Raw genomic sequence first — 13,692 nt, 5'->3', positions numbered from 1 at the left:
GGCGTATATAATTGAGATGGAAGCCATCTCCTCCTCTCGCCACCATTCAGTGCGGATAGATATATTGATTTTTCTTGTAAAGGTCATATAAATGCACCTTGCTCTTTGCTCTGGCCACTCATTTCTCATTCTGTTTTTCGAGGGCTGGTGGGAGCTGATGAAAAAAAAATATCGCCTGTGAATAACTAGTTCCCAGACCTTTTCCCAGGCCAGTTACAAGAACGAAATATCGTCTGCCTAATCTCCAGTCTCAGACGTTTTTTTTTGCCAGTCTGCTCTGAGGTGCCCGGGGACATGTGAGAGTATAATGGTTAGAACACAAGTGAATGAGTCCGACGAGGGTCATTGCCACTATCAGATCCTGCGCCGAGTTTCTTTCTTTCATTCGTTTGAGTTTGTACCGTGGCAGTACCGTTAGTGAGTTGTGGTGATCTTGATCTGATTCTCAGGGTGCCCGTCAGCTTTTTATGGAAAGGACTGTGCCAACGTCTGCCAGTGCCACAATGGAGCAGACTGTGACCATATCACCGGGCAGTGCACATGTAGAACCGGATTCACAGGGAAGCACTGTGAGCAAAGTAAGTCCTCTGGCCGGCAGGGAGGTTTGTAGATGAAACCCTTTGCAATCATATATTTGAACCCCTAGAACAATTCTGTAAAGTCAGTGTGGTTGGGCGTTACTTTCCAGTCTGTGTTTCCTCTATATGTGTAACCGGCGTTACGGCTACTTTTCAGCATCCACCGGGAGTTAAAGGACTGTGCCAATGGATAATGTCCAGTAGCCCTCCTACGCTGCTCTCTTCTACCTGCATTCAGAGCTTAAAACCTCTTTGATCGCCGGATTTAGAATTTTTGGCAGCTAACTGCATATCCCTGGCTGTTCGTTCAGTGCACCCCTGCCGTCTGTTATTTTATTTTCTCCTAATCGGGTCCTAATAAAAATGTGTATTGTCAGGAAGGTGTGCACACTTTCAAAATAAAATGCATTGTTCTATAAAATAAAACTATTTTTTAGTCATTTCAAATATACCCCCTCTAAACATAATACCATTGATAACAGCAGGTCGGGCTATTTTTAAAAGTGTTTGTTGGTTCACGTGTTTCTCCTGCGTCCTCCACCCACGCTTAACCCTTTCAGACCCTTCTCAAACAGAGTCCAATGTTTCTATAACAGGAGAGAGCAGAGGTCTAATGAGATGCAAGCCTCGGGATATCGTCTATGTATCTTGTGTGTTCCTACTGCCATGCAATGCGATCTAACATTTATGTCGATCCCTCAGAGTGCCCTCCAGGGACATTCGGATACGGCTGCCGTCAACTTTGCGAGTGTTTGAATAATGCCACCTGTGACCATGTAACCGGGACCTGTTATTGTAACCCTGGATTCAAGGGCATCCGCTGTGACCAGGGTGAGCACTAAGGATGTGCAATTCTTCAGCGTTTGAACGTTGGGAGAAAGGAGAGTGACGTGTGAGCTTTAGAGCTTACTGAGTATTTTTAAGCGCACCTATGATGGAAATTAACTCAAAAAGCTACGTCAAACTTCTGGAAAATGCATATGCTAAATATTATTTTTACAGCTTATATCTGTATGCCATCGGCATTCAGATAAACAGCGGGATTCGGAATTAAATGTTTGGCCATGCATTTAAACTAATTGAAACATATTCCACATCGCTAAGAATTTGCCTCAAAAATACATTCTTGAAAATATCCTCTAAGGTTGATTAAAGTAATGTATTGACTGCAAGTTAGTTTTTATTAGCCAAGAGGTTTTAAAGGCAAATACAGATCCAGACCCTCCGGAGTTGACCGCTTTACGTAATAAATCTGAGAAGCGTTAATAATAGGTCTTTCCTTTTATCTACAGCAAACACATTCCTCAGAGATGGACAATTTGGTGATAAAATAACATTTTTACATTTTACTTACTTCCAATTATAGACTCACAGAAATCGTAGCACTACATGCACAATAATGAAAATAAGGCACAGAAGTGCATATGGTAGGACCTGCAGAAATGGTAACAAAACTAGATAACTACCATATCTGCCAGGAGACTGGGATAATGGCGGCCGATCTGTGGGCATCCAGTCTTTTTGATCTCTCAGTAGGGCTAGTGATGTGAACGTTACCCACTTGCTGAGATCCTTTAAAAAGGTTCACAGTAGACTAAAATGGTCTGATTTATACCATAAGATATTGTCTTTGGGGGGACCCTTTGCTCTGAAAAGAACCTCTTCTGCAGAAACAGTCCAGCTTCAACTTTAACCATGTTTCCAAGTTGTCTGTAACCAGTGTTGATTATTTGACCTGTATTGTCAGATGAAAGATTTGTGTGATTGCCAAGTGAAAATTGTTTTTCCTCTTATGTTCCACTTTTAATAGCCGCTCTCATGATGGAGGAATTAAACCCTTACACTAAAATCAGCCCTGCACACGGCTCTGAGAGACACTCAGCTGGAGCAATCATTGGTGTCATAATATTACTACTGATCATCATGACTCTGCTTGGACTCTTCCTATGGTACCGTCAGAGGCAGAAGGACAAAGACCATGACATGCCCAACGTGTCCTACACACCAGCCATGCGCATGACCAGCACGGATTATTCACTCTCAGGTACAGTACGTGCCACTGGAAATTACTGGCTCGAATATAGGCCGCACTTTTTCCCCCCACTTTAAGTCTTTAAAGTGGGGGTGCGGCCTATATTCGGGGTCTAGCGCCCGACGCCCGGGACATGCAGCGGGGTTAGGATACAGATCCCCCGCAGCGGTGCAGGGGACCTGCATCCTACTCTCCGATACGCTCGGACAGCCTCCCCTGCCAGCACTTCCCACGGGGGGAGTTCCGGCACGGGAGATTGTCTAAGCGCATCGCGCAGACGTTCACCGGCAGCGGCGATGCGAGCATAAACAACCTCCGCTGCCGGCACATCTGCACGATGTGCTTTAACAATCTCCCTTGCCAGCACTTCCCACGGCGGAAGTGCCAGCACCGGAAGTTGAGTACGCGTACTGCGTAGCTGTCCCCCGCCGGCCCTGCAAGACCCCGGGGAGTCTGCACTGGTAAGTCTAGGGGGGGGGCCTCTTGGGGGCAGAGTGGCAGCATATCCCAGGGGGGGGTAGAGTGGCAGCATATCTCGGGGGGGGCACATCTCGGGGGCAGAGTGCATATCTCAGGGGGGGATAGAGTGGCAACATATCTCGGGGGGGCAGAGTGGCAGCATATCTGGGGAGGGCAGAGTGGCAGCATGTCTGGGGAGGGCAGAGTGGCAGCATATCTCGCGGGGGCAGAGTGGCAGCATATGTAAGTGGGTTTTTTTTACTAAGAATTTTTTTTCTTTAAAAAAGCACCTAACTTTTAGGGTGCGGCCTATATCCGGGCCAATACCGTATTCCTCACAAAATAAATAAATGTTATAGGGAAATGGATTCAACATTGTATTTACTGTCATCTGTGTACATTTTGTTTGAGGATACTCACTCATACGCAGTATGTGTAATGTATATGCACAGATATAATTTGGGGATCTAGAACAATAGAATGACAAAAATGTATCCGCAGTGATGTAATTTTTAAATTCCATTTGTTGTATTGTGTATTGGTTCAGTTTGTTGTGAGTTTAATCACACAAATATTCTCTTTTGGCCTCCTTACCTATAGTTACATGGGCTCACTCAGACACAGCTTTACTGCACAGCATAGAGTTGGAATATACGAGCCTGAAGTTTCAACCTACTGACAGCTGTTTGATCTTATTCTAACATAAGAGATACATAGCATATATAAAATCTATAAGCATATATAAACATGCTTTGATACAAGATAGGATGCCCAGAGCGAGAGATTATTGAAGCATCCAATCGGGGTCAAAAAAGCAAAAATAGGAAGCCAATGAATGTTGGCAAAACAAAGCACCCTTCCTTTTGAACCCCTGGTGGGAGGTTTTAAAATGCTTCTGGTGTATATTAAAGGGACAGCGAAATGTCCCCAGCCCCCCCTCTACAGGAAGTACCTTCATATGCATTCCCAAACAAAAGAGAAAAATCCTCTTACGTGACACAGAAGCTGCACTCCTGCTGCAGGGACAGCCCTCCTCATCCGTGGTCCAACATTTGGTGCCACTGGTTGTAATGCTTGCCCTGCATGAGCACAGGGGTGTAAACAAGTGCCCACGTGACACATTTGCCTAGCCGGCGCTGGAGTATATAATGTTCAGGGATATAGCCAAGGGGGTGGGGGTGCAAATGCATATGGAGAGATATGATGCCATGTCCCAGTGCGCAGCATGGTGGACGGCAGCCAAGCAGGTGAGCGTAGCAGGTTTGTTGGCCTCGGTAAGCCCTATAGCTGTGCCCAGCCAGGATAAGTCTCTGCACACACACACTAAGACTCAAGGTATGTCACTGTTGGCTCCTTACTCGTGGTTATATGGGGAGCATACTATGGGAGCATAGTATGGGGTTCTACCTACATGCAGTTTTCAGTATTTTCAGATCTCATCAGGATAGGAAAGATTTTGGCTCATCCAAGTGAACATTGAACAGTGTATAGCCAACAATTACATATTATGGGAACGTGATAAAAGCCCTTCATGGATGGTACAGATCGCAGATCCAATATGGACATGTCTATGACTAAGACACACAAAACCAATTTCATATCACTAGAGAGCGCTCTTGAGCACAAAAACGTTTCCTCAGCCACCGCAGCGCCTCTTTAGTCACTGAATATTAAAAGCAAGAAAATCTAGTCTTGCTGATTAATTCACCTAGGGGATGCCCAAATAATATGGATTAAAATAAGTAGTATGAGGCGGTGCTATGGCAGCATGAAGTTTTATCTCACACTGTGTTAATTAATCTATGTGTTAAAATAATAAAAAATGCTAATTTACAAATAAATTACCGCTATATCCATGTGCTAAAATAATTTTTAAAAGGCACATTTACACGCACAAATTAATCTGTGCTTTTAGCATAATTAAGAACCACGTTTACACATATTAAATAAACTCGCAACCTATTCACAACCCTGGCATTACTTCTACATTAAGTTCCATGTCTTTAAAACATCTCCTCCTCTTGACTGATCAAGTTTGGATGTAAACTAACTAGTAATTGTAAGAAGAAAATAAGCACCCTATGCATATGAGGTATATTATTGGTGAAAAATTTGCATATGGTGCCGCATGATGATGTCACAAAATTTGGCTATATTTGGCAAGGCGCGGTGGTCTACAACATTGTGATCGGAATACATTAGAAAAGGTGGTCTCTGCCCCATAGAGCTTACAGTGTAAGTATAAGTGTATAAGTATAAGTGTAAGTATAAGCTTACAGTGTAAGTATAAGTGTATAAGTATAAGTGTAAGTATAAGCTTACAGTGTAAGCCCTAGACATAACAAAACCTCCTAGCACATTACACAAAATCGAACATATTTATTATTTATCTCCTCGAAAAACGTAAACACAGAAGCAAAGTGTTTCCTTTTGCTATAGACAACATTTCAACCTCTCAGTCCCCTCTCTTTGTGATAAGCACTCCCCCATTAAAATAAATGGGGTATGTAACTCATTAATTATTCAAAACCAAAAAATAATATTGTATTTCTAATAATATTTGTAATTACTTTGAATTAAAGAGTTACATTCAACATAGTCGGTGAACCCTTTTAAATTGTAAACTAAATGAAATGAAATAGTATAGTACTCTATATACCGTATTTGCTCGATTATAAGACGACCCTGATTATAAGACAACCCCCCAAAATCTGAATATTAACTTAGGAAAAAAAGAAAAAGCCTAAATATAAGACGACCCTAAAGGAAAAAAGTTTTACCAGTAAATGTTAATTCATGTAAACTATTTTACATAATTAAAAATAAAAGCTATGATTGAGAAAAATATTTTTTTTGTTTTTATTTCCTTGTATTTTCCAACCTGTCCCCCAGTTCCGCACATCTGCCCCCAGGCTTGCCACACCAATATGGCACTGTGGCCCATGATATGCCTTTAAACCCTCTATAACCCTCTATATGCCACTGTGCCCCACACACTTACCGGTGCTTCCAATTTCCTGCTGTATTGCCGGGGCAGCGGGTTGACGTCTCCTTCTGCTGCAGCCGGAAGGAGGTGGAGTTGGCAGCGGGGGTTTCTGATCTCTGACAGTCGGGGAAGGTATCCGCGACGGACGCAGACAACCCCCGCTGCTAGCCACACCTCCTTCCGGCTGCAGCGGACGTTGTCTACGCGGATCGCGTAGACGTCAACCCGCTGCCCCGGCAATATAGCAGGAAGCACCGGTAAGTGTGTGGGGGGGGGGGGGACAGGAGGATCCAGGTCCCCTGCAGCGGTGCGGGGGATCTGGATCTTAGTCTCATAAGACGACCCCGATTAGAAGACGAGGGGTATTTTTCAGAGCATTTGCTCTGAAAAAAACCTCGTCTTATAATCGAGCAAATACGGTGTATATATATATATATAGTATTTCTAGTAAGCTATTTTGTATGTTTGTCACATTTGTGGGCTTACCAAAGCTATTACTGCTTTAAAGTTAACTTTCTCAACTTTGTCAAGACTTATTTTCCCAACCTAATTCCACCATCAAGGTTGTAATTGACCTTATACATAGATACAGGAGAGAGTACAATGTATGTTCCCTGGTATATGATTCTGCGTGCGATGTTCATCTCTCCGAACGAATGAAATAGTTCATTAATTTCATCTTGTTTATAACACGCTGTGTTTCCCAGGGCTAGAGTTATACTCCAAGCATCACTATGTTTAAAGACCACCTAGCACCCTATATTTTCAAAACACTTACTACTTTTAATGGCGCATGCCTAGCGTAATAAATTAAAAAACACAGACCCATATTTGCCGATTTTTTTCATACCAGCAATTCCTTAATGTCTGAAATATTTAAAAAAAATTTATATCCTTTTCCATATTTTTTTCTATTTAACAAACTGTACAGGCTAGGGCCTGATACAAATAATATTAATTTTCAGTTATACCCCTGTGATGTATACACCGTATCATTCTGGCTCTGAGACCTTCATGCATCCGTACTGACTGCTGCTTCTTACTGTCTAAATATAGGTGCCTGTGGAAACGACAGACGACAGAACACGTACATTATGGAAAACGGCTTCAAAGGTAGGGGAGCTATGAGAACACAAAGTAGAACGGCGTCGGCTTTACCCCAAGCCAGCAGTGTTTGGAATTTAATTTAGTGGGAACCATTAACATGTTATATGGCTAAATGCTTTCACAATTTCAGAATAATAGTAGTTACGATATGATATGTAGTTTCTATTCTGAGAACTATAAAATTGGCTAGATGACCAAATGTCTTACTCTACACATTACTCTGTGCAACTCTCCCCCACTAATGTGCAGCTCTGTGCGACTCTCCCCCATTACTGTCCTCCTATAATTCAGACTAGAAGAGTTAATATATTACCTGCATATGCTTCATATTCTCTCTCCCTACCATACAAAATATTATTATTTACTTCTACAGAAAAAGCTGCTTAATGTTATCTAACCCATTGTCCTGTTTATAACTTTATACTTTATCAGTATATCTTTAATACAGTAGGTGTATTATTATATAATGACGGGGTGTTGAGCAGTATTCAGACCCCTTACCAATTCTCTCATGTTACTGAATTACACATGGTACATTGCAAATCCATCCTGTATGATACTTTATCTAAAAACACTGGAACTTCTTATTCACTTTTATTGTGGTAACATTTTATTTATAAACATACTAAAAAAATTAATTATGTTGTTGCAAAGTATTCAACTCATAAACATTTGGTTAGAGACAATATTTCAATGCAACAGCTTTGGGTTGTCTTTGGGTATCATCTTTGGAAAAAGACACTATGCAGGCAGAATCACAGCATCTCCGGATACAAAGTGTCCAGAGAACGAGAACAGCACATGTCTGCCGAGTGCAGCGATAGCGGTATCTCCACCCGCTACAATGAAACTCAATGAACGAGCTGATACTCGCGCACCTCGTAGTAGAGCGATAATTTCCAAAATGACACCAACATAATCCAAGGTAAAATCTAAGCTAGTATAATAAAAGCACTACGGCATGAGAAGAACGCAGTCTCACGTGTTTCACTTTATAAGGCTTAATTATACACAACGACAAAGAAAACACCTTAATTTATAACGGCCTGATCACCTGAGAAGTAGGCAAAACATCCAGCTCTTTCTCATGTGTGCTATCAACATATTTATAAATGAATGATTAACCCTTAATTACCTGAACATTGTAAACAATAAATATCAGTATAAAAGGATAGCAGCTATACACAATCATAATGACATTTATTCCAATTCAGTAAATAATTAGTCCTAATTACTAATAAATTATAAAACTGCATTAACTTCATGGGTTATATCAAGCCCAGTTAATTTAATTTCACATGAATAAATTAATGGTAGCCAAAATAATTCATGAATAAATAGAATGACTAATGATGATGGGATTCCACAAACTACTCAACATAACAATTTAATCCCCACTCTCTGTTAATACCTTTTGGCAGTGGCGTAACTACAGAGGTCACAACCGCATGCCGCAGAGCTCTCCTCATACCGGTTCATAATTGTTCAGAAAAGGCCCTTCCGTTCCGGACCACGCCAGTCCAGGTCACAAGGGCCCTTTCTAAACTATCTTGAACTAGCATGGGGAGACAGGAAAATAGCAGGGTCACGTTATGTCACGTGGCGCTGCGGTGAAACCAAGGCTGCCTGCACACTGTGCAAGCAGACGGACAGAAAGCTGCAGGAGAGGCAAGGAGGTGTGAGCAGTAGGGAAGGCGGTAGTGTTTCAGCTGGCTATAGAACTACAGCTCCCATAATGCACCAGTGATTATCATTCAGTCATAGACTAGTTGAGCATCATAGGAGTTGTAGCTCCACAACAGAAGGAGTACTGTCTAGTGGCTGCCCTGTTTTAAACAATCTCATCAAATGACGTCTGCTCATCTCACCAAACCTCACATTGTCCACAGTTTGCTGAGTTGATGACACTTACTTTCTAGGCATCACTCCATGATTCATGTAGGGAAAGCTGGGTGTAAGTAGACTAGTGTGAATGAATCTGTGCGGACAGAACGGGAAAAGGCTAATCTCGTTACACATGATTTCAGTATAGGATTCCCCAAACCAATGAGCGCCAGAAAGTTGAATAATGAAATGATCCCTTTGGCATTCAAATGGTTAAACAAAGTATGACCTCTATTTTCAGATTTTGACCTCTTGTTCTAAGATTTCTCCTTCTAGGAAATATACGTACCTCTTAGTCTTCTTTAATAAAGCATTAATAAAGTTTTATATTCAAAGTATTTCTATGTATTGGAATTTAGCATTAATGCACCTATTGGCATTAAGAGGGATGAGAGGTAGTGGCTAATATTATATAACAGAGAGAAAAAGCGTGGAAGACATAGCAATCATGTGATATAATTCCAGAGGGAAAAGCAGGGACAATTTACTGGATTAGGTCATCGCTCATTAAGGACAACCAGTATTAGTGAATGAGTTCATCAATACCAGGATCCTTATTAATGAGCATCCCTAGAAACTCACAGGGTTTCTCCCAGAGACTCCAGGAGAAGCGCCACTTCTCCAGGTTGACAACGGAATCCTCCAGGTCGTGGGAGCTGGGTCCTGACGCCCCGCTCCCCGCCCATTTCCCCCTGGCCTGTGTCCCATGATGTCAGGGGAATGCCCAAGATGTCAATGGGACCACTCACTGACATCAGCGGGTATTCCTGGACGCATCCTGCAAGGGTAGGATCTGGGTAGTCGGAGTCCAAAAGTTCCCAGGTAATGAGTTAGATGATCGAGGACTAGAAATATACAATGTGACAGCAGATACAATTTCTCCTCCTCTGAAATAAACTTCCCTCCTATACTTTGTAAAAATGTTTGTTTAAATGTTTTAGACTCCCATGCTCAGCTTATTTACACATCTGCCCATTGCACACATTAAAGGCAGAACTTGCAAACAAAAGAGCTCTTTATCTACTCATCAATGAAATGGTGCTTCCCCATTTTATTGTTGAAGCGTTTTATTCTGACTATCCTTTAAACTTCCTCATCCTGACTCCGAGTGGGTGCTTTCTGTTTGTTACCAGAGAATTAAAGATAACGTCCCGTGGAAAAAATATTATTCAGCTTGAGCATTAAACCCATTGCTGTATATAGTAGTGTAGGTTAAAGTTGACAAACAAATGTTCCAATAAACTTCCTTTATCTGCAGACCTGGAGGCTGCCATTTTTGCCAGTGATGGGATATTTTGGGTGACTTTTGGGTTCTTTATGGCAGTACTAATGAGGTCCGCTCCTCCGTAAACCGTAAACAGTGTCTGGCAGGCTGATCGTAGATGTTTGGTAGATTAGGCTAAAGCAACTAGAATGCATACAGATGGCTAGTATGTGGCTGCTTTGAAATTATATTATGCAAAAGCTAGAAATGTTTTAAAAAAGAAAACAGCATATTTTTTGAAAACTGTTTTATTTATTTATTTATGTATTACTTGATCTGATTTTAGTAATAAAAATGGTGGGAGTTCCCCATTTAAGCTTTCATTCTCTCTAAAGGAAAATCTTTGTTTTTTGAAGTCATTAACTGGGTTGTTTACATTTAGGTGATCTACAGTAGATCTTCCCAAAGGTAGATCTCTAGCTGTGTAAAAAATATCTCCCATTACCCTCAGCCAGAGATATACTTTCAAGCAGTCCTGCAGTAGATTACATCCCCGTGAAATCAAGGGAGGATACGGTGGGCCGATATCATACCATTTAGAAGTCATTGGAACTGCTTCATACATAGCGTTATGTGGGTTCTTATTTTGTGGACAACTGCCAGAGGCCAATATCTGACTTTCTCTAAGCAACTGGACCTTGTAACTCATTTTGGGATTAGTGTTTCTGTTTTCTAGATAGGAATTTGGATAAATGCTACAAGGTAAGGCGGTAAGGCAACAGGTCCACCAGTTGCGGTACTCAGATCGCTTGGTTGTACAAACCTTGTTCCTATTTACTAACGCTGGAATCTCTGCACCTTTCTTCATTTGTTCAAATCCTGGCTTGTTCTCTACATTTTCCTGCTCCTCTTCCATCTTGCACACATTGCTAATTCATGCGCTGTCAGTTGCTCCGTCATAAACTGCCATTCATTGACGGGTATCTCAGAGGAGACGCACAGAAGTTTACCAACTTCTTAGCACCAGTTCCTGCTTTGGCACCTACTATTCTACCTACAGTGACCTCCATCACTGAGTGCACTGATCTTCCCCCCTTCTTATTCAGTCTCATTTTCCAGACAGTATTCCTTGTCTGTAAAACCCCTGCTGCTTCTCTGTTTCACACACAAGTCAGTTCTCTACTGTGATCCCCGCACTAGTGAAAGGGTTATAGATTCCTAGCCTACTCCTCTTCCTCAGCCTCCCCTTTCTGCCTCCCCCCCCCCGCTGCCTCCTGAGCCCTAGCCTGCCCCCCAATTTCTTTGACTTGTGTTTGTTGCTTCTTGCAGATTGTGTGAAAGAGTCAGGGTGCGGCTCCAGCACCTGCTCACTAAGCAGCACTGAGAACCCTTATGCAACCATTACAGACCCCCCTGTGCAGCCCACCAAACACTCAGAGAACAGCTACGTGGAAATGACATCTCCTGTCCACACAGACGCCCCATACTCAGATATACCACCCTCATCCAAAGCTAACAAAAATATATATGACGTGGGTAAGTGCCAGAAACCATGCCAGCCGTGTACGTGCATATACATGTATACATATACATGTAGCGGACCCTCTACACACGGATAGAACACCTTAAGAGGAAACGCGTTTTACCTTCCCGGTTTATATTCTCATCTGCCTTTCTAAATTGCCCCTGCCCCCTTAAAGTTTGGTAACAATGCGTGTGTGTATTTAATATGTATACATGCACACTATGTCTATCTATGTATATATATCTATATATGTTGTGTGTGTAATTGAACCATAATATGGATGAAGACACACTTACAACAAATATACACCTGGCCGTGACTTATTTTTACTTCATTTATAGTTATGGAGCTCCTACTTTTCTCTATCACTGTTTGACTACATTTTGCTCACCTGCTGTGGCATTCATTGGCTTTTTGATCATTTTATTGTGCTTTTGGCAATTAGAAACAAGCCTGACATGGAGGTAGGTGGACCAGATGTAATTCGGCTAAGAGGGAATCTCAGTAATTTCTCTTTAATAATTCCCAGTATTATATTACTGCTACCGTAGGGCAGATTGAGGCTTTAAATTACTTGGTAAAACAAACTTGGACGAAACAGTGACTACCAAATTCTGCTAAAACTGTTTATTGACTGAAGAACTCTGCAGCTGCCTGTAGACTCAACACTGAACTTGGCATGGACTGAGCTGCTTAGGGATCCTGATGAGTTCTATTGAGTTGTAATTCTAGTCATATAGGGAGTAAATGAAAAGAACATAGGATGGAGAGAATGCTCCCATCTTTATTTCTGCCACCGGACTGTTGGTTATAGGTTGGTTGTGATGAAGACCAAATGAGAAATGATAAAGTAGAACTCAAAAAGTAGCAAGTAGTCTGATGGACATTTGTCTATTGTCTTGTGTGAGTAGACCTAGTTGTATGATTTGGAATTCTGCATATCTGATCAGATCCATGATCTAAAATTCCTAAAGTATCTAGGTCATCTAACTTATCTTGTTCTCCCAGCTTATTATGATTATTATTATTATTTATTTGTTTTATATAGCACTTTCATCTTCCATAGCACTGTACAATGGGTATACAGGACATAAGAAGTAGTTAATCACATAACAATTTGACTTACAGAACAACAGATGAGGAGGGCCCTGCTCAAACAAGTTTTTCATCTAGAGATTTGAAGTTATAGTTGTTCATTTACTGACATATCTTTTAAATTAACCTGCTGTGGACTTGCTAGCTATATTTTAGACACCAATTTAAGGTATCTCCTTCCTGGTTTTTCACCCCTTGCGTAACAATTCACAAAGTTGGATATCTTTAAGGTTCTCCATATTTTCATTAAAGGAAGTTTTAATACAGAAGTTTGAAATAGTCTTGAAATATAATCTACTCCCTGAATATCTGTAATAGTTTGTAATAGTTTGATGAAGGAATCCTGCTGCCGGTCATCTTCTGGTATTTTGTGGGCTTTCATTTCTGTCTCTAAATGCCCTTCTCGGATGTTATATAGTTTACTGAATAACCATTTGAGAATAATTCCTATTAGGTGTCATAGGTCATATAACATATCCCTCTTGCATTTTTATTTGTTAATTTTGCCTTAGAAGAAACTATGGATTTGTTCTTCATAATACGTATACAATGCAGTAAGACAAAATATTTTCTTACTGTATTATATAGAATCTACAAGTACAGAAAAAAAATCTGACTTTAATGTATATATATTTGAGTTCCAATAATACACAGTCGGGTTGTGTTTTTGATCCATAACGTTTATATGTAATATATTATATATAATAGAGTTATTTATTGGATATACAATTCCCATTTTTAAGTTATGGGAACAATGTGCCTTCCGAATCTCTTGATTTTTTTTTCTCTCAGTTGTTGCTATAAAAAGGTAATGGCAAGTGT

General features: G+C 41.0%; 1 protein-coding gene across 1 annotated transcript in view; it reads left to right on the top strand.

Moving 5' to 3' along the window:
• Window positions 1-13,692, top strand: part of LOC149300072 (multiple epidermal growth factor-like domains protein 10) — a 98,395-nt gene that overhangs the window by 82,961 nt on the left and 1,742 nt on the right. The window contains exons 17-21 of the mRNA XM_089485538.1: window positions 450-578; window positions 1,281-1,409; window positions 2,389-2,622; window positions 7,112-7,168; window positions 11,580-11,786. Coding sequence (XP_089341664.1) covers window positions 450-578; window positions 1,281-1,409; window positions 2,389-2,622; window positions 7,112-7,168; window positions 11,580-11,786 — 756 coding nt within the window. The remainder of the gene's footprint in view (window positions 1-449; window positions 579-1,280; window positions 1,410-2,388; window positions 2,623-7,111; window positions 7,169-11,579; window positions 11,787-13,692) is intronic.

The sequence above is a fragment of the Sceloporus occidentalis genome, unplaced genomic scaffold (assembly GCF_023333645.1).
Source record: "Sceloporus occidentalis isolate IW3139 unplaced genomic scaffold, rSceOcc1.0.p SCAF_26, whole genome shotgun sequence".
In the NCBI taxonomy this organism is placed as follows: Eukaryota; Metazoa; Chordata; class Lepidosauria; order Squamata; family Phrynosomatidae; genus Sceloporus; species Sceloporus occidentalis.
Note: the sequence above shows the minus strand (reverse complement) of the source record. Positions and strands in the feature narration are given on the sequence as shown.